Source organism: Pimephales promelas, chromosome 17 (assembly GCF_988280905.1).
Source record: "Pimephales promelas chromosome 17, fPimPro1.hap1.1, whole genome shotgun sequence".
Lineage (NCBI taxonomy): Eukaryota > Metazoa > Chordata > Actinopteri > Cypriniformes > Leuciscidae > Pimephales > Pimephales promelas.
In genome coordinates, this window is record NC_142785.1 from 9520347 (window position 1) to 9544754 (window position 24408).

The 24408-nt window shown below is 40.4% G+C and overlaps 1 protein-coding gene across 8 annotated transcripts in view; it reads right to left on the reverse strand.

The window, feature by feature from the left end:
• svild (supervillin d) overlaps positions 1–24408 on the reverse strand; it is a 264346-nt gene that overhangs the window by 132432 nt on the left and 107506 nt on the right. For 6 of the 8 annotated variants that reach the window (XM_039691113.2, XM_039691110.2, XM_039691111.2 and 3 more), the window contains one exon: positions 19180–19280. The exons of 1 other annotated variant lie outside the window; for it this stretch is intronic. In XM_039691113.2, the coding sequence (XP_039547047.2) occupies positions 19180–19280 (101 nt within the window). Of the gene's footprint in view, positions 1–7281; positions 7626–19179; positions 19281–24408 lie in introns of those variants that run through there. One more of the 8 variants, XM_089121881.1, reaches the window with a different exon arrangement.

A 24408-nucleotide genomic window follows, 5' to 3' on the forward strand; every position in this document is an offset into this window, starting at 1 on the left:
CTCCGCATATTATTCAAATCATTTGACACGATAGTAAAAGGTCGGAAGACCGCAGTTTCACGTGGAGCATTTGGAGATTTTTAGAGATCAGAGACTAAATGAACAACATCTCAACACTAAATGATGAAGACCGACTCATAGACGCCTGTCTCAAAAACAAGCTGTTGCATTTCGACGATATGGGAAAATAAAAGCCTGCAGGCTATTATTTTAAGTTTACGGTATTCGTTTTGTTCATATTACCCTTTTATTGTTAGTTTGAATTAATTTGACTGACAGCATTCGCTGCTGCCAGCTCTCACGAATTCACCGTGAGACATGCAATTAACACTTAGCAAGCAGGTTAGTTAAGCTCTCAGATTCTGTCAATTTTATTATGCAATTCAAACAATAAATACCGTTTTGGCGCTTGTACATGTTACACCACAGATCCCTAGCGCACGTGAACTGATCATCTCTACTAGCTAATGGAAAAAGAACCCGAACACTGTTGAAAGATACAGTATGCTACAACTTACCAAAATGTATTCCTCATGCATAATGTCAACCAATCATTTTTTGAACTCTTCCCTGAACTGAAATAGCCTGGCTGCGCCCTCCTACGCACTTCCGCTCAATTTCATTTTACTTCAGTACTACGTCTGGGATCGCTCCATATCCTTAGGTTTCCAGAAACCAATTTTTTGTAGGACCAATCAGCGAATAGAGGGAGTGGCTGAGAAAGATGACGTTGATGTAAGCGCGTCAGTTTCAATTCAGTAATGGCAGCGGAGAAAGACGTGAGAAAAGCTATTCGGTCCGTTGTTGGAAAAGAAACTGCCGAATATATACAGAATTTAAAGCCGGATTGTTATCGTCTAACCTCTTGTTGCACAACTGAGGACCAAGTGAAGGAGGCAGAAAGTTTGGAAGTTTGTGCTGGGCAGTTCGTGCACGATGACCGTGACATTTTGGACGGACGGTTAGCCTGGTGTTCGCGGTGTTCGGAAGCCCCGAGTCCTGGCTGCTAAACTATTGTTGAAGATCCGCTCAGGAGTCGTGTCAGTCGCTCAGCTTCCCAACTGTAAATTTACTGATTCTTGTGATGAATAGAACATTTTGAGCCCCTTTGTGCACTCGTGCAGGAGGTTGGTGTGTCAGTTTTACATGTTGTAAATCATACAAATTGGTTGTGATTTAAAAAAAAAAAAATTGTCATAAATAAAAATGTGAAAAACCATACTTTGAAGATATTTGATTTTCAGTTTTAGATGGCAATGGTTGATTTGTTTTACTAAAAAAAATAAATGCCACATAAAAATGTACAAACACGTACTTTGAAGACCATAATTAAGGTAATTAAGAAACAATAAGACGTAATATGAAAAATTGTTGTTTATTACACATCTGCAGATAGAGACAGACTGATCATTCACTGTAGCTGCTACAGCATTTGCGGCAGATCAGAAATGACCACAGCGGCGTATTTGTAATGATTAGACACAGCTTCCGCCATTGAATGAATATATCACTGTCCTTCGTGTCAAATATACATTTCGAATTAATAATTGTTCCTAGATTAACAAAACCTGCGGCGCTCGTTGACTGAAATCCTATTGTAAACATAATCCACCAGCCATTTCGGCGCGTGACATACGTCACTCACGACACCCCGTTAGCGATTGGCTATGGCAGATCGTGAGTGACTTTGGGCAGATCCAATAGATTTGAACTTTAATAGTGAACCCGCCTACAAGGAAGAAAACGTTTTTCAATGGAGCGGTTCCAGACTCTATGTGGAAATTAAAATGAACAAGAGTCTGGTTGAACCAGGCTAGAACTGAAATGTAGTAATGGGCTGTATTTCCACACGACTGACATCAGGTTTAAGTACACACACAAGCCGGCGCGAGCGCGACTCACTCGTGTAGTGCAGTTTGGCTGGTGGTAACGTTGCCCGGCCGCATACCGCCTCCCATGGCCGGAACTGGTATTACGACACCTGCCGGGCCGGGGCTAGTAATTTAGCATGCTAATTTAGGTTTATATCTCGGCAGCACTATAACTTGTCAGTTTTTTAATTACATCATTGCACTTATTTCTTCTCATTCTTTTGATGCGTGTAGCTCATTTTTGGGATATTTTTACCTCAATTATTACATATGGCACCTTTAAACAGCTTAGAGAGGTTCAATGCAATCATCTTCCAAAAGTCAGCCACTAGGGTACAAGCCCAAAACATGTGAAAGTAACTGCCAATCACTTTGGAAGAACATAAAGTACATGTTGGATCGTCGATAAGCTTCATCATGTGAACCTTTCTGGGAGTTAAATAAACCCTATGTACAAAATTAAAATGTATTTGCTGATGATCGGGGTTCCTAGATGCTAAGCCCATACTGATCCACACTTTATCCCAATCAAATGTGGGAGCCAAATCCGGAACATCTTTCCTCCACACTGTATCCAACACCAGAGGTCTATAAACATACCGCAGCAAGAGCCAGTAAAGTTTCGACACAAAACCCCTTGAACTCCCCACAGAGTGAAACAGTCTCCGAAGTGGGTGTGGTGAGAGAGGGGCTTGTAAGGGGGCACCATTGCTTTTAAAAGCCGATCTCAACTGCAAATAAAAGAAGAAGGAGGAACGTGGTATCCCAGGCTTTATACAAATGTCCTGAAAAGTGAGTAATCCCCCTCCCCATAAATATCACCAAGTGTACAAACGTTTTTTTTTTTTTTTTTTTTTTCCCAATCGGGAAATCGAATGGGACAATTGCCAATCAAAAATCTCTCATTGTTAAATATTGGAAAGTGTGTGTCCCAAACGGAAGAGCAACCAGACAATTTCTCCACCCTCCTCCAAACCCACAACAAGTGTGAAATCACAGGGCCAAATCTCAAACGACAATGATGGGGTGAGATTTTAGCATGCAAAATATTAATAAAAGAGTATGGAGCTATCGTCCGTTCCTCCATAGTTTGCCAGGACACTTGCACATCAGGTTGAAACCAAGATAAAAGAGGTCTAAGCGTATAGGCACACTCGTAGAACTTAAAATTTGGGAGAGACAAGCCACCAGCTTGCCTTTCTCGCTGCATAGTGGTGAGCTTAATGCGAGGTCGTTTGCCATACCACAAAAATTTAGTTATTGCTGACTGTAATTTGCTCCAATAATTAGGGGGCAGAGGAAGGGGGAGCATTGAGCTGACGAAATTGACTCTAAGTAGAATATTCATTTTGATTATCGCTACCCTCCCACGAAGCAAATTCGGCAGGCTAGACCACCTGTCCAGATCCGCCACAACTTTTTTTAGTGTTTTACAAAAATTGTTTTTAATAATTGTCTGTATAGAGGAAGAAATTTCTATCCCTAGATATGTAAAGTTTTTAGTAACTGGAATAGATGCAGGGATGGGAACATTACACATTGCCTGATTTAAAGGTACTGTAGCAAAGCTGATTTCTGCCAGTTTATTTTGAAACCAGAAAGCTTGCCATAAAGATCAAAAGTTGACAGAACATGTGGGATACATTGCACTGGGTTGTTAAAATACAATAAGACATCGTCAGCATAGAGTGAGACATGATGATGTGTCCCTCTAATGGAAATTGGAGAGATTGTGGGTGAGACGCGGATGGCCTGCGCAAGTGGTTCAAGAGAAAGGGCGAATAACAGAGGGCTAAGTGGGCAACCTTGTCTTGATCCTCTCGAGATAGCAAAGGGAGATGAACTAGTTTTGCCTGTAAGTACTACAGCTGTTGGGTTTTTATACAGGACCTTAATCATATTAATAAACGGCAAACCGACCCCCATGAATTCTAACACTGACCACAGAAAAGGCCACTCCAGACGGTCAAAGGCCTTCATTTGCGCCTAGTGAAAGGACAGCAGCAGGGGAACTTAAGCCTTGAACACCATCTATAACATGTAAATAGCCGCTTTCCGACCGGAGGGACTTTTGCAGTTCCTAGAACCTAACGTTCTTATAACCCTTTTTTTCTTGTGTTCTGACCGGACTAAATTGGGGATTTTTTAGTTCCACAGACCGTAGTTCCTATAACTCTTTCAGTACCTAGTCTAGAGCGAGGACTTTTTTAGTTCCCTTTCCCTAGGTCTACGTTGATTGGTTAAACTTATAAAAGTCATGCCCACTGTCAACACGGAACTTGTAGCGCGCTGTCTGCCATAAGCGGTGTGTTTTTGCAAAACATTACAACTAAGGATTAAGACAAACATAACGCATTCAACCAGCTGATTGCTAATGCTAGCTAAACTTACCCGTCGTTTTGTTTGCCTCCTGCGCTCTGTTAAATTTAAAGCTTCCAATTTGGCTGCACGTGCTTTGTTTCACGTTGAAGCATATAAAGTGGTGTTACTCCTTATAAACCCTTTTACCGCCTCCCAAAGTATCCTAGAATCGAGAACAGAGCCGACATTAAATCTCAAAAATTTGCTTAAATTTGTTTCAAACTGAGTTTTGAATGCTTCATCTCGCAGTAATGAAGCATTAAAACGCCACCTAGGGGCTTTAGTGGAAGATGAGCGAACAGTGACCGAGCAACATATAGGTTTGTGATCAGACCAGGTAACCGGAATGTAATGCGCATTTTGAATATTTTGAAAAAGATCTTTTGAGGCAAATATAAAATCTAACCTTGAGAAGGATTTATGAATAAAATGAGAAATCTTTTAGAGAAGGGTATAACGAACGCCAAACATCAACCATGCCTGTATCAGATGCCCATTGGCGCAATGCCTCAGATGCAAGACATTGGTCCCTAGTTTCGCTGCTACCTGTTCTGTTCTGCATTGAAATCCGCCCCAAGAGCCAGATGGAACCCTGAGAGATCGGGCAGAGATTTAGTTAAAAGTTGAAAAAAAGTGGGATCAAATGCATTAGGGGCATAAGCAGAAATAAGTGCAATGTGTTTCCCATCCATGCAAATCTTTGCAATGGCTATCTGACCTGCATTATCCGCCCAAGAGTCAATCACATCAAATTTTAATTTGCGTTTTCACAAAACCATTATCCCTTTACATTGTGTAGCTGCAGAAGAAGTTGCAATAGGGTGATAAAACTTATTGGCTAACCGACCCACATTTTTTCGCAGTAAATGTGACTCCTGAATCATAGCAAAATCTATATTTTCCTTCCGGAGAAACTCTAGTACAGTGGTCCTTTTGTGTGGAATGTTAAGACCCCTGGCGTTGACTGAAATAAGATTAAGAGCTGTCATGTGCTAAAAAAAAAAAAAATGTGAAAATGTAAAAAATGAGAAATGGAGTTGATCCCGCCATAGTGGGAAGGAAGTCTGGATCCATAAAAAAAAAAAAAGAAAAAAAAAAGAAAGAAAAGAAAAATGGAAGAGGAAGCAAAATACAATCGAACCTTCCTGATAAATCCACACCTGGATAACTGACTCAAAAAACTAGGAGTTTCAGGCCACTCAGTGTGGCAGCAACACCACCGCTTTTCAAAAAACGGAACAAGAACTGTGTGAACATTTTCTTACGAAGATTTAAAATGTCTGCCTTTATGTAGCAATGAGTTATATCCTTACTGACCGATCACTCACGGAAACGCCCCACCCAACATCCAGCCTACATGAACTGCAATCCAGGCAGAGATGAAAAAGACTACCTGTTAATAATCTACCCACAGTCTACAGAAAATAGATACAAATAAATAACTAATTATAATAATAATACAAATAAATAAATAAAATAAAAAATACACCAATAAAACACCACTAAGGATCAGATGAACATAGAATAGTAGACCTATGCAATTAAGTAAATTACAGGTAGAGATACAAACAGAGCAAGAAGAGTGAAAAAAATATATATATATAAAAAATACAAAATAAATAAATAAAATAAACGTCTCCAACATCCAGTAATATAAAACCGGAATGCTAATTCAAATGATTAGGGGGAGATGGAGAACGGACCATATATTACAAAATCTTACCCACTCATTATCAGAGTCACTCTGCCAGCAAAAATAAATAAATAAATAGATAAATAAAAACATTGTAAAGGCGTACATAACCGCGGAAGGGCGGACACAATCAAAGGTTTTTAATGCATATTAAGGCCTTTTTAGGATCATCAAAACGATGCTTTACTCCACCAGACGTTGAAAGCACAGCAGGATAGCCGATGCCAAACGGGATCTTGGCTGAGTGAAGCAGACATTTACACTCCAGAAAAGTGTCGGCGCTCCTGTGTGGCCTTAGAAAAGTCTTGATAGAAACTTATCTTATGATTCTGCCAACGGACGTCATAAATGCGTAGATTAACTCGCCTTTCCCGATCCTTGTACTCGGTTAATTTGGCATTCAGCTTTTCAATCTCCGAAGCCAATGCCGTGGGGGAGAAGCTGCGCTGCCTCTCCACCTCCTCCAGCATATCGAGACGCACCTCCACGCTGTTTATCCTGGTTAACATATCGGCTAGCTTACCCTCAATCGCCTCAACAGCTCTTCTCGTTTCTAAGACGTCCTTGCGGATATCTGCAAAGTGTTTAGTTTGCTCATCTGAAAGTTTCTGAAGAAGTTTGTGTATTTTAGCAGTGGAGATAGCCACATCCGCATCTTCACGTGCTGGTGATTCCGGAGAAGCGTGGGTAACTTTGGAGCTAGCGGCAGCCCTAGTATTTTGCTGTTGTTGGGTAGTATTTTCGTACTTTCGCTTGGCATATCAGCAATGGATTAAGCTTATTGTAGGCAGAAAAATCTATAAAAAGCCTATAAATTCACACTAAATATAACCTCGTGGCGTCGGAGCCCTCTACCTAAGCAGCCATCTTGCTCGGCGTCATCACGTGACCCCCTTTTTTCCACTATTTTCAGCTTTACTTCATTGGCAATCAACTATTCCCTTAAGTTATGACATCAGGCAATATCAGACTGTACACAATACTGAACAATACAAATGTTCTGGAGGAAAAAAGATGGCGCCTGTGTGCTCGGCTGGCCGTCGGTCTCTCTCGTACTTATCGTTATGGATATATCTATGGATGTCTATCTGGGCTTCAAATTGCTGCACACGTCTGGTCTATGACCGACAGTCACTCCTGAACATTCGCACCTCTTTTATGGACTTTTACAAGCAGGATGTAGCGCACGTTTTTAATCAAACACACAGAAACACCACTACGAATACATTGGAATGTATTCGCCAGTGGCCGCTTATCACTTCACGGAGGAAACGCAGAAGGAAACGCGGGAGTCGGGGTGGACGCATCATCAGATTGAAAGCTATTGAAAGACTCAGGATCGATGCAAATCCAAACCTTATGTCGGACGCCGATTATGTTGCCCGGCGACCGCGACCACTGGCTCATCGGTGGCTTCACTCTATCATTCCCCCGCGATCTCCGTCTGTCCATTTGGTTGGCTCACCTCGGGTTGGCCGCTGTCATCGGCAAAACGGTGTGAATCCCAGAAATCTTCGTTCTCTGAAGAAAGGCGGAGTTTTCCCCGATGTGATTCATCCGCCCAAAATGGCATTGATCAACGCTAGATCCTTGGTCAACAAAACCTTCCTGCTCAACGACTTCTTCTCCTCTCATAGTTTGGATTTCATGTTCATCACGGAATCCTGGACTACGGTTGGTGATTTAACCCCTTTTTCTGAACTAGTTCCAACTGACTGTTCGTTTTTTAACTCCCCCCGTCCGAACAGACGAGGGGGCGGGATCGTGACTATTTTTAAAAACTCGTTCTCTGTGCGATGCCGGCCGGTTCCTGTCAGTGCTTTTTCAAGTTTTGAAGCTCAACTACTTCATTTAGACTGGAATGGCCCTATTTTATTAGGGGTGATTTACCGTCCTCCACATTCACTCAAGGACTTCATTCAGCAATTTACAGAATTCATCGGTAATATCACCACAACTTATGACCGTTTCCTAGTGGTGGGTGATTTTAATATCCATGTTTGTTGTCAATCTAACACTCTGTCAAAAGATTTTCTCAGCCTCATTGAGTCTTTTAACTTAGTCCAGTGGATAAATGATTCCACTCACATCAAGGGTCACACTTTGGACCTTGTGCTTTCATATGGGATGGTGATTAGTGATGTTGTGATATCTGATTTTATGCTTTCGGACCATAAGCCAATATTATTTTCTACATCTCTTCCTTGCATTGCGCAAACCACCAGTACAGATGTAAGATTGTCTAGATCATACTCTCCTCATTTTGGCTCAAATTTTAACGAGCACTTTATGAATTCCCCACACTTGCTTCTGGACTCTCCACTATTGGAATTAGATGCCAACCAACATCTCGGCCTGTTATACTCCACTTGGTTAAATGCCCTTAATGAAACTGCTCCGCTTAAGCCCTTCAAACCTAAACCTAAATCTGAACCATGGCTCAACGCGGATATTCGGCAACTAAGACAAGCCAGCAGAAAGGCTGAGCGCAAATGGAAGAAGGACAAGCTACAGTACATATTTCACTTCAGTTATTTAAAGACAGTCTGTCGTTCTACCAGAATGCTGTAAAGGCGGCAAAAGCTGCACACTTCTCTGACATGATTATGGCAAACCACTCTAGACCAAAGGTTTTATTTTCTGTTATAAACTCGGTTTTAAATCCACCGGTAAATGTAATGAATGATGTTTCGGATGAGCTATGTGAACGTTTCTTGAGATTTTTTATTGACAAAATATCTAACCTGAGATGCAATGCCAGCCGCTCTGCAACTACTCAGTTGATGAGTTCTGTTACCTGGGATGCTTTTGAGCCAATCACTCTGAATCTCCTCAAAGAAATTATCACAAAGATGAAACCTTTGTACTGCTCTTTAGACATCATCTCTCCTAAGTTTCTTAAATTAATTATTGATTCAGTAGGGCCAGGATTGGTTTCCTTTATTAATAAGTGCCTCCTTACCGGCTCTATCCCTGCTGCCCTTAAGGAGGCCACTGTCACTCCGTTACTCAAGAAGCCCTCACTAGATCCTACCGTGTTAAATAACTTTTGTCCTATCTCTGTTTTGCCTTTTGTCTCCAAGGTGTTAGAAAAAGTTGTTCTTGACCAACTCCAGCTCTTTCTAAAATGCAATAATATTTCTGAAAAATTTCAATCTGGTTTTAAGTCTGCTCACAGTACTGAATCTGCTCTGATGAGAGTTTTAAATGACATCTATCGTTCCACTGACACTGGTGACTCTGTGGCTCTTTTTCTTTTGGATCTGTTGGCAGCTTTTGATACGATCGACCACTCGATCCTGATATCCAGACTAGAATGTGATGTGGGGCTAAAAGGTATCGTCCTCCAGTGGTTCCAGTCTTATCTCTCGGGTCGTACTTTCAGAGTGAAGCTAGGAAATTGCTCTTCGTCTGTTGCGCATCTCACCTGTGGCCTTCCTCAAGGATCTATCTTATCGCCTTCTCTCTTTTCTCTTTACATGTTACCACTGGGCACCATTTTAAGAAGACATGGGGTATCTTTTCACTGTTATGCAGACGACACCCAAATGTACGTCCCAATCAAGAGAAATGATCCCTCTGCCCTTTAATCATTTTTAAGTTGTCTAGATGAAGTAAAATTTTGGCTGGAGCAAATTTTTTTGTTTTTAAATGAAAAGAAAACAGAGATCATTGTTTTCAGGTCCACTGTTAATCCTCAGGCTGCCACCTTTGACCTAGGCAGACTAGCGGCGTTTAGATCTTCAACTGTGCGGAACCTGGGCGTTCTACTGGATGAGTCTTTAAACTTTGATAAACAAATCTCCTCTGTAATAAGCTCTAGTTTTTATCACCTGCGTCTTCTAGTCAAAAGTCAAACCTTTTCTTAATCATAAAACTCTTGAGATGGCTGTTCATGCTTTTATCACCACACGTGTAGATTACTGCAATTCACTTTACTGCGGTATATCGAAAACTCAAACTGCTCGTTTGCAATTGGTGCAAAATGCCGCCGCAAGATTCCTCACTAATAGTCGTAAAAGTGATCATACCACCCCAATTCTGAGGTCTCTTCATTGGTTGCCTATTAATTTCAGAATTGAGTTTAAAATCCTGTTATTTGTTTACAAAGCTCTATGCAACCAAGCACCTAGCTACCTAACTGAACTGCTACAACCTTATACTCCATCGAGAAGTCTGAGATCAGGCGAACAAAATCTGTTACAAGTCCCTCACTGCAGACTAAAACGCAGAGGGGATCGAGCTTTTTCTGTGGTCGGGCCTCGGCTGTGGAACAATTTGCCCATAGACGTTAGGATAGCCCCTTCTGTGATCTCTTTTAAGTCACTTTTAAAAACGCACTTGTTTTCTTTGGCCTATAAATAAGGTTGTTTGTGTATGTGTATGTATATGTATGTACATATATATGTATGTGTGTACGTGCGTGTACAATACATGTATATATATAGATTTTATTTTTGATAACTCTGAGATTGCTTGGGCTTCTCCTGTTCTAAGCTGTTCTTATCTTTGCTGTAGGCCTACTGTTCTATGATGTGCTGCTATGCATGGTGTTAATGTCTTTTAATCTTTTTTTTTTTTTTTTTTTTGTTCTGTAAAGCACTTTGGTCAGTCATTGGCTGCTATGAAATGTGCTATATAAATAAAATGAACTTGAACTTCTGTAAAATGTAAACACACTGTAAACACAGTGTGCTGAATGTGTAAAAACACATTCAGCACACTGAGGCAACTTTTGTGAACAGTTCATGTTTTCATTGCGGGAATATGACTATGACTGTGCTAAGATTGAGACTTGCTTACCTCAAGGGAGGTGCAGTCCCCTCGCCTATGCCCCGATCTAGCTTTTATTTTGGACATCAAAATAAACCTACTTCTGTGCATGGTCATGGTGATCTGAGGATTGACGTGAGGCAATCTCCTTGGGTCCCTCACACCTTACAAGCGCTGCAACAACCTGCCATGTCCTTTGGGACTCCGCTTGATGATCAGATGTCGATAGCAGCATCGTAGGGGGAGCTTCAGTCCTATGGAGATGAGGATTTGGAGTGTTGCCCCCTTCGAAGGAAACCGCAAGTTCCATTGGTCAGGCGATGTCCACATTGGTGGTCCAGGAGCACCACCTTTGGCTCAATCTGGCCGATATGAGGGACACCATTAAGAATCGGTTCCTGGATAACCCTCTGTCCCAGGTTGGGTTATTCGGCGACACAGTTGAGAGCTTTGCCCCACCCGTTCACTGGTCACAGACCCTCCATCCGCTCGTCACTGAGGACAACTTCCTGGGGCATCCTCCGCTCCTGTGAAGCCCCAGCAGCAGCCACCATCCAGGCCTCAGTGTGGACCGCACAGGTTTATCTGTTTGCCGCCCCGGACAAGTCTCACTACCAGTCGTTCTATTCTCTGACCGAGGGGAAACCACGACACGGATGCTCTGGCACACAGCTGGTCCCCGGACCTACGCAAGTATGCGTTTCTCCCAGTGAGCCTTCTTGCACAGACATTGTGCAAGGTCAGGAAGGACGAGGAGCAGGTCTTGTTAGTTGCGCTGTATTGGCCCAACCGGATCTGGTTCCCGGAACTGGTTCTCCTCGCGACAGCCCCTCCCTGGCCCAGGATCTGCTCTCTCAGAGACGGTGCACCCTATGGAACCAGCATCCAGACCTGAATGCCATATTCTTCGTCACAGCTTTGAGGGATGAATTCCATAAATACTTGGAAAGCCATGGAGTTCACAATGTTACCTCATACAGATATCAGTCCTTGATTGCCCACCTTAGAAGGCACTATGAAGTAGGTGGTAATTTTAAAATAATGGTTGTGCCACAGAAAGTATGTTCTATTTGCTCAGCATAAATGAATGTTGGGTGCATGCTCTCAAAGTTGAAGGAACTTAAGGAGAAAATGGAAGAGGCAGAGTATGAAGAAGAAATACTCATTTATAGTTATCTGACATCACCACTCTAATACTCTGCATACTTCTTGCAGAATATGAAGAAGAAAGTGAGTTGACACCATGGTCTCTTCCTACAACACTGCAACTAGAATACGGAAGGAACTCCAGGACCAACGTAAGCAGGCCCTGAAGGAAGCAAGACAAGCCAGAACAGCTCAAGCCAGAGGAAGTCACCAGATCGCTGGCAGTATGACTGAAGACCCGACACTGCAGCAAAATATCATACCTGGAGGCATCCCAAAGATTGAGCTCTAACCTGTATAACCACCTGGCATGGATGATAACAGATGCATCTCCAGAATTAGGTGAAGACGGCCGGGTGAAAGTTAGACCTAAGTAGCAAGAACAAGTTCTCAACCTTGCCCAGGATGTCTGCCAAGCAGTTGCCAAGATCCCAACACCGAAACATGTTGGGACAGCCGTTAAGGAAACCAGAAGCAAGTCAACTGTGTCACTCCTAAATAGATTTAGGAACAGCATCAGCTACAAAGAAGTACATATATTTTACAACAATGGCAATGGCAGTTGAAGAGCAGACAACTAGGGATGGTGCCTTCATACCAACGAACCTGAAGGTTGGACGATTCACACAGTTTGATAAACTTGACTTCCCAGAGTACATAAAGGATGGACGAACACTGCATGGCAGTTCATTCCAAACATTTACCATCCTAGATACCATACCTGCAACTGTGATCAGCTATGGTCCCATCTTCCCCAAGTCACCAACAAACTATTGGAGGACCTGGAACCAAATTGCACTGCTCCTACATGGAAATCATTTTAAGAATTTCTCATCCCAGATACCATCCCTGCAACTGTGATCAACTGTGGTCCCTTCTTCCCCAAGGCAGCAACAAACCACATCTGATCATCACTGAGCGGGGTGGTTATGGCGCAGTGGATAAGACACATGCCTTTGGTGTGAGAGACCGGGGTTCGAATCCACTGTGAGACACCAATGTGATTGATGTCACTTAACACTTAGTTGCTCCAGTGACACTTAACACTTAGTTGCTCCAGAGGTGTGTGACCTCTGACATATATAGCAATTGTAAGTCGCTTTGGATAAAAGCATCAGCTAAATTAATAAAATGTAAATGATCAATTCACTCCTCTTTTTTCATCTACTATTCTTCTCTGTTGTTCAGTCCACCCCTGTCCTCTTCACTCTACTCTTCTCATTCTACTCTTCCCTTCTGTTCAATCCTCCACTCCTCTTTACAGTCCTCTCCAATCGTCTGATGCCTTCTCTTCTCGTTACCTTTTCCTCCACAGCAAACCCAATAAGATCAGAACCAAATCTGCCAATGGAAAATATTGTGCATTCGGGTGAAAGAAATCTAGATGTTTGACACTACTAGGTAACTAGCTTTTGACAAATCACTCACTCTATATACTGTACATATACTATATACAAAAACAAACTATGCATAATATATAGTATGTTTACATTTTACTGAACATTTGTATTGTTCAGTATTGTGTACAGTCTATCCAATATAGCTATATTTTTTTTGTGTGTGTGTCTGTGTGGCCATTCATGCCACAAGCTAACTAGCTAAACTTTCTAAACCTGAATGTAACAACTAGCCATGTAGCTAATTGCTAATGACAGCTAACATTTAGTGTAGCCTTTAGTTACCCTTACTAGCCTACTATCTGTCTCACATGAAAAACAAGGACCACACCAGGCTTCATACAAGTTTATTTCCAATAATTCCTCGCTCCAAACGTATCCCTGTAGCAGCATTTATTCTCATATCTAGTTCTTTACCTAACAAGTCCAGTTGAAATTTTGGCAATTTCTCAACTTCCGGTCAAAGCTTATTGAACATAGAGGAAACATACCTCGCTTAGAGCATAACATTCTGAGCATTTAAAAAAAGTAAGTCTCTACTCTCTACCCCATACCTGTGAGGAGTAATGCCGTTTAAAGAAACCACCGAAATTAGCTAAAACGGCTAACGCTAGCTAAGTAAACTAGTAGAGAATGAATGCTGCTGCTACAGGGATACGTTTGGGTTGAGGAATCATCAGAAAAAATATTGTTTGAAGACTGGTGTGGTCCTTTCAGTTAATTACCAATACAATATCCCTATTACCATTCTTTTCCCAAAACTCTGGGGCAGACCTACCGGTATATTAGTCAGACAATGATGAGCAGCTTCGAAGTCCGTTGGTAACCGTTGGTTGGTTGTTCCAAACTCATAAAAATTACTAAGATCACGTGTGTGTGTGTGTGTGTGTGTGTGTGTGTGTTTGTAAGTGATGCTAAATATCAGCATGTTTTTAATAATTTTGAGAGTAGTCTAAAATTCTATTGAAGTTCTGAGCCTGTTGATTGCCAACTAGTAGTGAAATCATCACAGATCTATTGATTTTGTTTGGATTTTTATAATTTTTCTGTGTAATGAGTATAGTGTTTGGTGAAAAGAATGGCATATTGCCTGATGTCCTAACTTAAGGGAATAGTTGACTGCCAATGAAGTAAAGCTGAAAATAGTGGAAAAAAAAGTGAAAAAAAGCCTGTTTTTTTGCATTAAATTGATGCGAAATCATGTAGAAATGTGTTTTAAGAATTATTTTTTCAGTGGATGTTGTCCGCACATGTGTTCTTTGTATTTGGAATGCATTTATTGAGAACCTACACAACCCACTGAGGATTTGATGAAAAAAATAATTTTTCACATTTTTTCTGATAAAAAATAAAGGGCGTACACTAAAATGGCCACAATTTTTTTTTTCGTGATATTTCCGGCAGAGCAGACCATCTAATTATTTGTTCTTAGGGTCAAAGTTAACAGAAAAAAACACAAATAAAAAGTATGGCAGACCATGTCAGGTTCAACCCATTTTATAGAGCTTTTGAGACTTTGGCTCCCCGACTATAATCAGCTGGATCCGGGCCGTATCCAGATCAGATTGAGGACCTGCACCTAGACACGAATACAACGCATGATGTAGTCAGCTGGATTCAGGCCGTATCCAGATCAGTATCCATCACGACAGCCATTGGCACTGATCCTCAACAAACCTGTCCCCGGTGTGATGACTCTGATCTTCAACCTTCCAGATGGAACTGGATAATATTCTGATTGTTCCAATCCAATCTGACTTCTAACCTATAATGCTACCTAAATCATAATCATACAATGTTGGTTCATTGGCCAGAGGAGAACTGGCCCCCCCGACTGAGGCTGGTTTCTCCCAAGGTTTTTGTTCACCATTCTGCCACCTGATGGAGTTTTGGTTCCTTGCTACTGTCACTTTTTTCACCTTTGTTGCCATTGGCTTTTGGCTTGCTTAGTTGGGGACATTAATTTAATTTAATATTCAACAATAATATTGATCTGCCTGCACTGACACCATTATATGAGAACATTTATATATATATATATATATATATATATATATATATATATATATACACAGTACTAGGGGTGGCACGGTACATGAAAAAACACCCGAACCGTTCGGTTCGCTTGTCTCGGTTCGGAGCGCGTGTGCGTCTCACGGTTCGACGCATGCGCAATGTAACCTCGTGCCCGTATGTGACGTGTGTTTTCTTTTCGCGCGACATAAACTTGTTCGACTTGGACCGGCGCTGCACAGAGCGATCGGTGAATAACATCAATCTAGCGCGAGTCGGCTCCGTATGCATTCATCACTTTCGCGGTATTTGATGTCATTACGGATCGCCTGTGGCGGTTCTACTTTGAATTACACCCAGGGCGAGACCCCCTTCGAGCGCCCCCCCTCCCCCACACCAAAAAAACAACAAATACCCAACAATAAAATCACATACCGTTCATTTGAAAAACACAGTTAATAGAATCCAGTTATTTTGCTAGATTAATCTAACTTTAAAGGGAGGAATTAACCACTTTGGTTATTGCCTTGAATTATATGCATGGCAAACTTTTAGTTATGACTCGTTAAACTATACTTTGTCACGAAATGGAGTTTTTAAAAGTAAAATGGTCAGAGATACTTATTTAGTAACACAATACTTATCTCTTAAATAATTTTGAACAGCTCTCATATTAACTATCCAAACTAGACCTAAAATAGCTTTTGTAGCCAAAGTCACTCGTAAAATGTCAGGGAAAAGGACAGAATCAGAGATTATTTAGAAAATAGAAAACTGTACTTGGCTGTACTTGGCTACTGTAAAAACACATAAAGTTGATCATTATGTAAATTATTTTCATTTCATGAATATAGTGACCAACATGATCACATAGCCTACACAGAATCTTGTTCAAAAAGCCTAATACACAATGAAATCAATTCACCAAGTTAATAACATTAAAGATTTGTTTTAAAGGAGTGTCTTTTATTTTACCTAGGCTACTAAACTTAAAAAAAGGTTAACACAAAAAAAGATTTTATGAAAATATAAACCTCACACAGCATTCAATCATCTCTATAAAAAGATAAAGATACATTAAAAGATACAATAAAGATACATTCCTGACATTTATACTACACAGTAGCTTATCTTTTATTATTAATAGTAAAATTCGGACCGATTTGCCCATGGCTGTCGTTGCTATACAACCATGCACTGCGCTCTCCACGACGACTAGGAAGTTTTAGTAATGTATTTCCACCACAGAAAAACGCTTGCTGAAGCTCTCCTAAAAGATTTATTTACGGACAAGAGAAAAAACACCCAAGTGTTTGGGTGCACGTGCACTCCCATACTGAAAAGTTATGAGCGCGCCTCCCGCAAGCGCATAATGAGCGCGCTTCCCGTGCGCCTAATCCCCTATTTGAAATAACGACCTTGAGCGCGCAAAAGACGCGATACGTGAACTAATCAAGAGACCCCCTTGATATCGCTTCTGTGCACGGCACCTTCTCAGCAAGCAGGGGCACCATTGCCAATAATTGAATCGAAATGATAAAAAAATAGAAAACCTTCGCGGCACAGATGCTCGTGCCGCCCCCCATGTGACATGAGGAGATGCCGCCCCGGGCGACTGCCCGGTTCGCCCGTGCCTAGAACCGCTACTGCGGATCGCTCTGTGCAACGCCGGTTCAAGTTAATAAACAAGCCAGTAAAAGTGGAGTATGGAGCGCTGCAGGTCACGGCACACGGAGAAATGGCAAGTGGGAGAGATGAGGGAGTTGGAGGATGCGCCAGCGTCGTATAAGTCTATGGTATAAGTCCGGTGTGTGGGAACATTTTGGATTTCATGTTATGATATTTTAATATAACGCTACAGTGGCACTTTATGTATAGATAAGAGCTTCAGTAATACGTTTCCAAACCCTGCACTTTAATTTTAAGTGGAAAAAAGTACCCTCACATTTTGGGAATAGAAGCATTGTTGATACTGTTTTTGTGTTGAGGTTGAACTTAAATTTCACTTTATTTTTATGGCCTTTGCTATTGCTATAGCTTAATTATCTATAGGCAATGAGGTTTCATGTATATTGACACTTAAAAGACGAGTGTTTTAAGAGTTCCTCTATTTTTCTTTTAAAAGATAGAATTTTGGTAAGAGCTACAAAAGTTAGCAGTTGATACATGAAAGTTAATTTCTTTGTGTAAATAAGATTTATGTGATAAAAATGCACAAGTTCTTGTAGAGATAGTGGTACACATTCTCCCTTTTTTTGCCAAATAAACAAAAAGCATGTCAATTTCTTCTCTCTTGCTGTATCTAAATGTCAATGTTCAGTTTGTGCATGATTGCATGAATATAATATATATTTTTTTAATACTGTATCCTAAAGTGTGGATAATTAAGCTATATATCACATGCTGAAGTACATTTCTGGAGTGTTAAAGATTAAAAGAAAAAATAACAAGAACCGTACAGAACCGAAAACCGTGACCCTAAAACCGTGATACAAACCGAACCGTGGGTTTTGTGAACCGTGCCACCCCTACACAGTACTGTGCAGAAGTCTTAGGCACACTAGTATTTTCGCCTCAAAGAAATGGTTTTAAGCCAGTTATTTATATATTTTGTTGTAGTGCCTCAGTAGGAAATATCAGTTTACATTTCCAGACATTAATTGTGCCATTAATTGTAATAATCCAGTGAAATTTTTGAATACACAAGGATTCTGACAACAGCCAATGCTCCACACGGAGGTCGGATCTCACCATCATCGAGTGCATCTGAAATCATATGAAGAAACAGAAAAAACAGAGACTAAGACCAGAAGAACTGCGGCAACGTTTCCAAAGACGCTTGAAAAAACCTGCAAAACTAAAAACTATGTGCAATACCTGGACAAAAGCTGTTTTAAACGTAAAGTCAGTTAGGTGACGCCTTGGGGGTGAGAATGGGCTGACTAAACACCTATTGATTTGATTTAGTTAACTGTTAAAAGTTAATAACAGTTAATAATAGTTAACTAATAAAAGTGAATTGATAAATAAAATCTATTTATAATTATGACATTATTTTTGAAAACATTCTCATTTACAGCATTTTTACACAAGTACCTTAAACGTTTTCACAGTACTGTAGCTTTGCAGGCAGGCAGGCACTACCTTCGAGACGTTGCTGCAGTTCTTCTGGTCTTCGTCTCTGTTTTTTCTGTTTCTTCATATAATTTCAGATGCACTGGCTGTTGGCTGTTGTCAGAATCCTTGTGCATTCAAAAATTTCACTGGATTATTACAATTAATGACACAATTAATGTCTGGAAATGTACAAACATTTCAAACAAAAATTAAACATCACTGAACTTAAGCTGGACTATGATGCTATTTTCTTCTGGAAATCTGGAAACAAGCTTTTGTTGCTCTGTTGATCTGTATTGTAAAAAGCGCTATATACTGTAACTAAATGTTACTAGACACACACACACAACAGAGAGAGAGAGAGAGAGAGAGAGAGAGAGAGAGAGAGAGAGAGAGAGAGAGAGAGAGAGAGAGAGAGAGAGAGAGAGAGAGAGAGAGAGAGAGAGAGAGAGAGAGAGCTCAGGCTTCACAGAGATGCTTATCTGACAGACAGGCATTTTGCATTCATCTGCTATGACTCACTGCCTTCCTGCCAGGACACAGATCAAAACTAAACCAGCACAGAGGATTACAAACTTCCAAAACTAATCTTGTATGAATCACCACAGAGGGACTGTATACAAATGAAAGGTATAGTTCAATATTTTGAATATTCATTGTATGGACAAAAACAACAACAACAAAGATAAATGTCTTTCTTTTTTATGTCACATAAAAGAAGAAAAAAAAAGGTTTACACATCATGATAATATTATTTTCATTTTTAGGTAAACTAACCCTTTAACTAAAACTAACAAAATATTATTACCTGGCGGAAACTTTCCTCCTCTCACTGATATGCTCTACATTGTAGGTGGTGTCATCTGCTTGTTTCTTTGGGGTGGCAGAGATGTCTGTCTTCTCCAGCCCCTGGTGGCCAAAGGGGAAAAAAATACAGTATACATACAATAACTACAGGAATGAAGGAACTTCAAATCTGAAAGAAAGGAACCATGGGTAATTTCCATATCAAACTAATCCTTCCTCCAGGGATGGTCCAATCAGAATCTCACAATTAGCCATTCAGAGGCACTTTGATTTTTTTTTTTTTTTACAAAGGCTAGGCAGAGCCCGAGGGGCTGCAGGGGCCTACAAGCACGCACACACACACACACACACACACACACACACACACACACACACACACACACACACACACACACACAGGCTGGGAAAAGCTGTTGTCTTAAGGTTGAATGAGGCCTGTGGGAGAAAGGGGCTTGTGGGGGGGCGTAGAGGTCAGATTGGATTTGACTGCTCTCAATTCACTAGCTCTAAGCGGGGAGAGAAATTTGGAAACTTAGGCGATACTCATTTAATAAATATTAAAAAGAAATGTTTTAAATTAAATACAAGTTCAGCTCAGTCAAAAGTACCTGTGGCATGCAGTCGATCAGCACAGAAAAGAATTGTCTCTTGTACCTTGTGAACAACACTTACAGCGAAAGTCTATAGGGCAGGATTTGCATTGAGAAAACCGTTAATGTAACCCTAACCAATTAGAATGTTTAGCCACATTTAAACATATGCGTTTAAGTGGATAGTGTGATAAAATTCCTTACCGTAGATGTGTGAAGTTAAAGGGTTAGTTCACCCAAAAATGAAAATTAAGTCATTAATTACTCACCCCCATGCTGTACCAACCCCGTAAGACCTTCGTTCGTCTTCGGAACACAAATGAAGATATTTTTGATTAAATTTGAGAGCTGTATAACTACCACATTGGCTCCTAAAGGACTGCCTCTTGACGGCCCAGAAAGTCAATGAAGAAAATGTTTAAATATCCCAAGTGACTACCGTGGCTCAACTATATGTTTATCAAGCGACGCGAATACTTTTTGTGCGAAAAAACAAACAAAAATAACGAGTTTATTCGACTATTTCTTTTCTTCCTTGTAGGCCAGAACGAGAATTCCTTAGATTTCCACGACGCATGCGCGAGATTTGCGATCTGCTCACACCAGCCTTCACTACTTCAGATCACAATTCTCGCGCATGCGTCGTGGAAATCTATAAGGAAGTCTCGTTCTGGCCTACAAGGAAGAAAAGAAATAGTCGAATAAACTCGTTATTTTTGTTTGTTTTTTCGCACAAAAAGTATTCGCGTCGCTTGATAAACATATAGTTGAGCCATGGTAGTCACTTGGGATATTTAAACATTTTCTTCATTGACTTTTTGGGCCGTCAAGAGGCAGTCCCTTAGGAGCCAATGTGGTAGTTATACAGCTCTCAAATTTAATCAAAAATATCTTCATTTGTGTTCCGAAGACGAACGAAGGTCTTACGGGGTTGGTACAGCATGGGGGTGAGTAATTAATGACTTAATTTTCATTTTTGGGTGAACTAACCCTTTAAGTCTACTGTATATCCAATTTTTCAACTCCTGTCATGGCCATGTATAGACAGTAAACCCAGTAACTTTCATAAGATATGCAGAAGGCTTCCAGAAGGGGACTGTCCATGATTATTCATTACTTATACTACAGGGCTGTTGAATGCTTGATTCTGATTGGTTGAGAATGTTCTAAAGGTGTGCAATTATTTTCAGGGAAACGCACGGCTAAAGTAGTTTCAGGCAGGTTTGACCGCATTACAGTTCCATATCACTATTCCATAGTTCACTGTAATAACGGAAAATAGGATACAATTCATAACAAGAAAAAACATGCAGCCCCATGCGCTTGATCTGAAATTTTAGATGTCTAACTTCACAATCAATGGACACATACAGTTTCATTTTAATAAATAAAGTATGTAGTCCTATCTATAATAGGCTAAATAGAAAATTAAACTGAATAGGCTATATAAATAAATTGATAGTCTCGCTGCACGGATTTTCATAATTATTCCAGATAATATAACAAAAAAATAATTATTGATAGGCCTACCTGTTAAAAGGGCTTTGTGTGTTTCATTTATTGGGTTATCTACTCTCAATTATAGAAAACAAGAATGAACATATTAATTAAAACAAATTTAATTAATAAATAAATAATAATATTGACGCACATTCTTTTCTGTCTCATTATTTCAACATCTCTATCTCTCTCTCTCTCTCTCTCTCTCTCTCTCTCTCTCTGAGTGTGTGCGCATGTGCGGGCATCTGAGGAGTGTGTGAGCGTTTGAGTGCGGCGTGGTTGAGTGAGTTGTTACTTTTTTCCTTTTCCCTTTATTTAGTTTAGGTATTTTGGGTTAGTGTTCATTTAATTGTCGCAGGGTTTTTTCACCCAAGGGTGGAAAATGGGGACAAATTCAGATGGTTGCGTTTCTTTAACCACTCAACACGGGTGCAAATGTCTACCTGATGAGTCCATAACAGTTGAGGATTGTCTAGTTGCGATCAGCAGCGAAATTGGTGCTTGTAATATTATGTCCGCATCAAGGATGAACAAGGCTGTCGTTGTCTTTTTGAAAGAGGTCTCTTTGGTTCAGCATTTAGTTGAATTTGGTTTATCCGTTAGAGATACTTTTTTTATCAGTTTTGCCGTTGTCGAGTCCTTCCAAGAAGGTTATCCTTTCGAATGTGCCCCCATTCATTTCTAAAGAATCACTCGAGCGTTTGTTAGGACGCTATGGTAAACTAGTGGGGCCGATTAAAATGATTCCTTTAGGAACAAAAAATCCAGACCTCAAACATGTGATGTCATTTAGATGTCAGACTTTCATGATCCTGAATTCGGAATTTAAGTCCTTGAATACGTCAGCGAAAACCACGCTGCTGGATAAAGATTACACCATTTATATCAGTACTGAATCAATGAGGTGTTTTACTTGTGGGAAGTACGGTCATACAAAACTGGTATTTTCAATGAATGATGAGGCTAACCCTAATGTGAATGAGCAAAATAATTCTACGGAACAATTGCTTTCTGCTACAGTAAGTAATGATGGTGTCAGTGACAGAATTGATCAGGTTGTAGCGCCTTCTCTCTCTGTAGATAGAGATGAGATGCCTGGTGGAGAATTGGTCGATTCGCAGGCATCAGAATTTAGTCTGTCTCAGGGTGATCCTGGTGTGTTAATAGAAGGAAGTGAGATGGATTCTGATAGTGACACTTCTGAGATAGCAGAACCTTTTACTTTTGCAAATTCTCAGGGAGGGCCTGCAGAGAATGTTTATAATCTTAAATTAAAACATCCTTATTACACTGTTAGTCAAATTAATCATTTTTTGGACAATACCTTTAACCAGCGAAAACCAAAACTTGAGAAATACTTCCCAGATTTACAGCTCTTTGTTGATTCATGTACGATGGTAATGAGAAAGGCAACACTGGAGGAGCTTGATCAGCCTAAACGCTACAGGATCAAAAAATACCTGAACACTGTTAAAAAAAAGATTAAAGCTCGGCTCAAAGATAATAAGGATCATGACTGTCAGTTTATTTTTTGGGGGGTTTTGGATACCCTATCATATATTTTTCCATGGCATCCCTAAATATTGGATCTTTTAACATCAATGGATGTCGGGACACAACAAAGAGACTTGCTTTGTTTAATTATTTACAACTTAAAAAGGCAGACATTATTATGCTTCAAGAGACTCATTCTGATTTACAGAATCAGACACAGTGGAAGTGTGATTGGAAGGGAAATATTGTAATGGGCCATGGAACTAATCTTAGTGCTGGTGTCGCTATACTTTTTTCTTCATGTGTCTTAAATCAACCAGTTATGTTCGAGATAATACCTGGTTGACTTTTAAGAGCAGATATTATAGTTGGACAAATAGGGTTTTCTTTTTTTAATGTATATGCTCCAAATGTTGGGCAAGAGCGTAAGCTGTTTTTTGAAAAGCTATCACATGCCTTGTCACAGTGCCCACAGGATAATGTTGTGGTAGTTGGAGGTGATTTTAACTGTACTGTAAACCCTGATTTATATAGGAATCATGATGAGCCTCACTCAAGTTCTGCAAAAGCTTCAAAAAATTTTATTGGTTATCATGATCTTGTTGATATATGGAGAGATCATTTCCCTGGGGTCAAGCAGTATACTTGGTTAAAAGTAAACTCAAATTCTTTGTATGGAGCGAGACTTGACCGGCTTTACGTTGCCAGGAGTAATAGTGGTAGGTTTTATAATAGCCTAATAGTACCATCTTTTCTATCTGACCACCATTATATCTCCGTGGCTGTCTCTGTCCTGTCTTCTAAAAATCACAAATCACACTGGCACTTTAACAACAGATTACTACAGGATCACTCTTTCATTCACTCTTTTGGCCTTTTTTGGCAATCTTGGAGAGAGATGTAGTTTTCCTTTATTAAGTCAGTGGTGGGACATAGGCAAAGTGCATATTAAGTTGTTTTGCCAACAATATACTGCTCATAACACCAGAACTCTCAAAGAAAAAATGAGATCTCTTGAAGAGGACATTCTGAGACAAAGTAACCATGGTGACTCTGCTGATTCTATTGAGAGGAATAAGTTCCTTCTAAAGACTTTGTTGGAGGAGCAAGGAAGAGCAGCCCTCTTAAGGACCAGATATTCTCAATTAAATGAAATGGACACTCCCTCTGCATTCTTCTTTGGTCTGGAAAAAAACCAAGAGAACATAAGTACTTCCATAAACTGAATTTACCACAAGGAGATGTGACAACTGACCAACAGGACATCCGCACTCATGCACTTTCCTTTTATGAGGACCTATACTCTGCTGAACCATGTGATAGATCAGCAGCAGAACAACTTTTATGTGATCTACCACAGTTATCAGAGGAAGATCAACTTATCCTTGAGAGCCCTATATCTTTTGCTGAACTTTCTCTTGCCGTCCAGGAGCTGAGCCCTGGGAAGTCGCCTGGTCTGGACGGTCTTTCATCTGAATTCTATCGTGGCTGCTGGAATTTGATTGGAGAGGACTTGTATGCAGTCTTCCTGGAAAGCTTTAACCGTGGGAAACTTCCATTAAGTTGTCGGAGGGCAATCATAACATTGATCCAGTGTTGTAGTCGAGACCACCTCACTCGAGTCCGAGTCGATACCGAGACCAGAG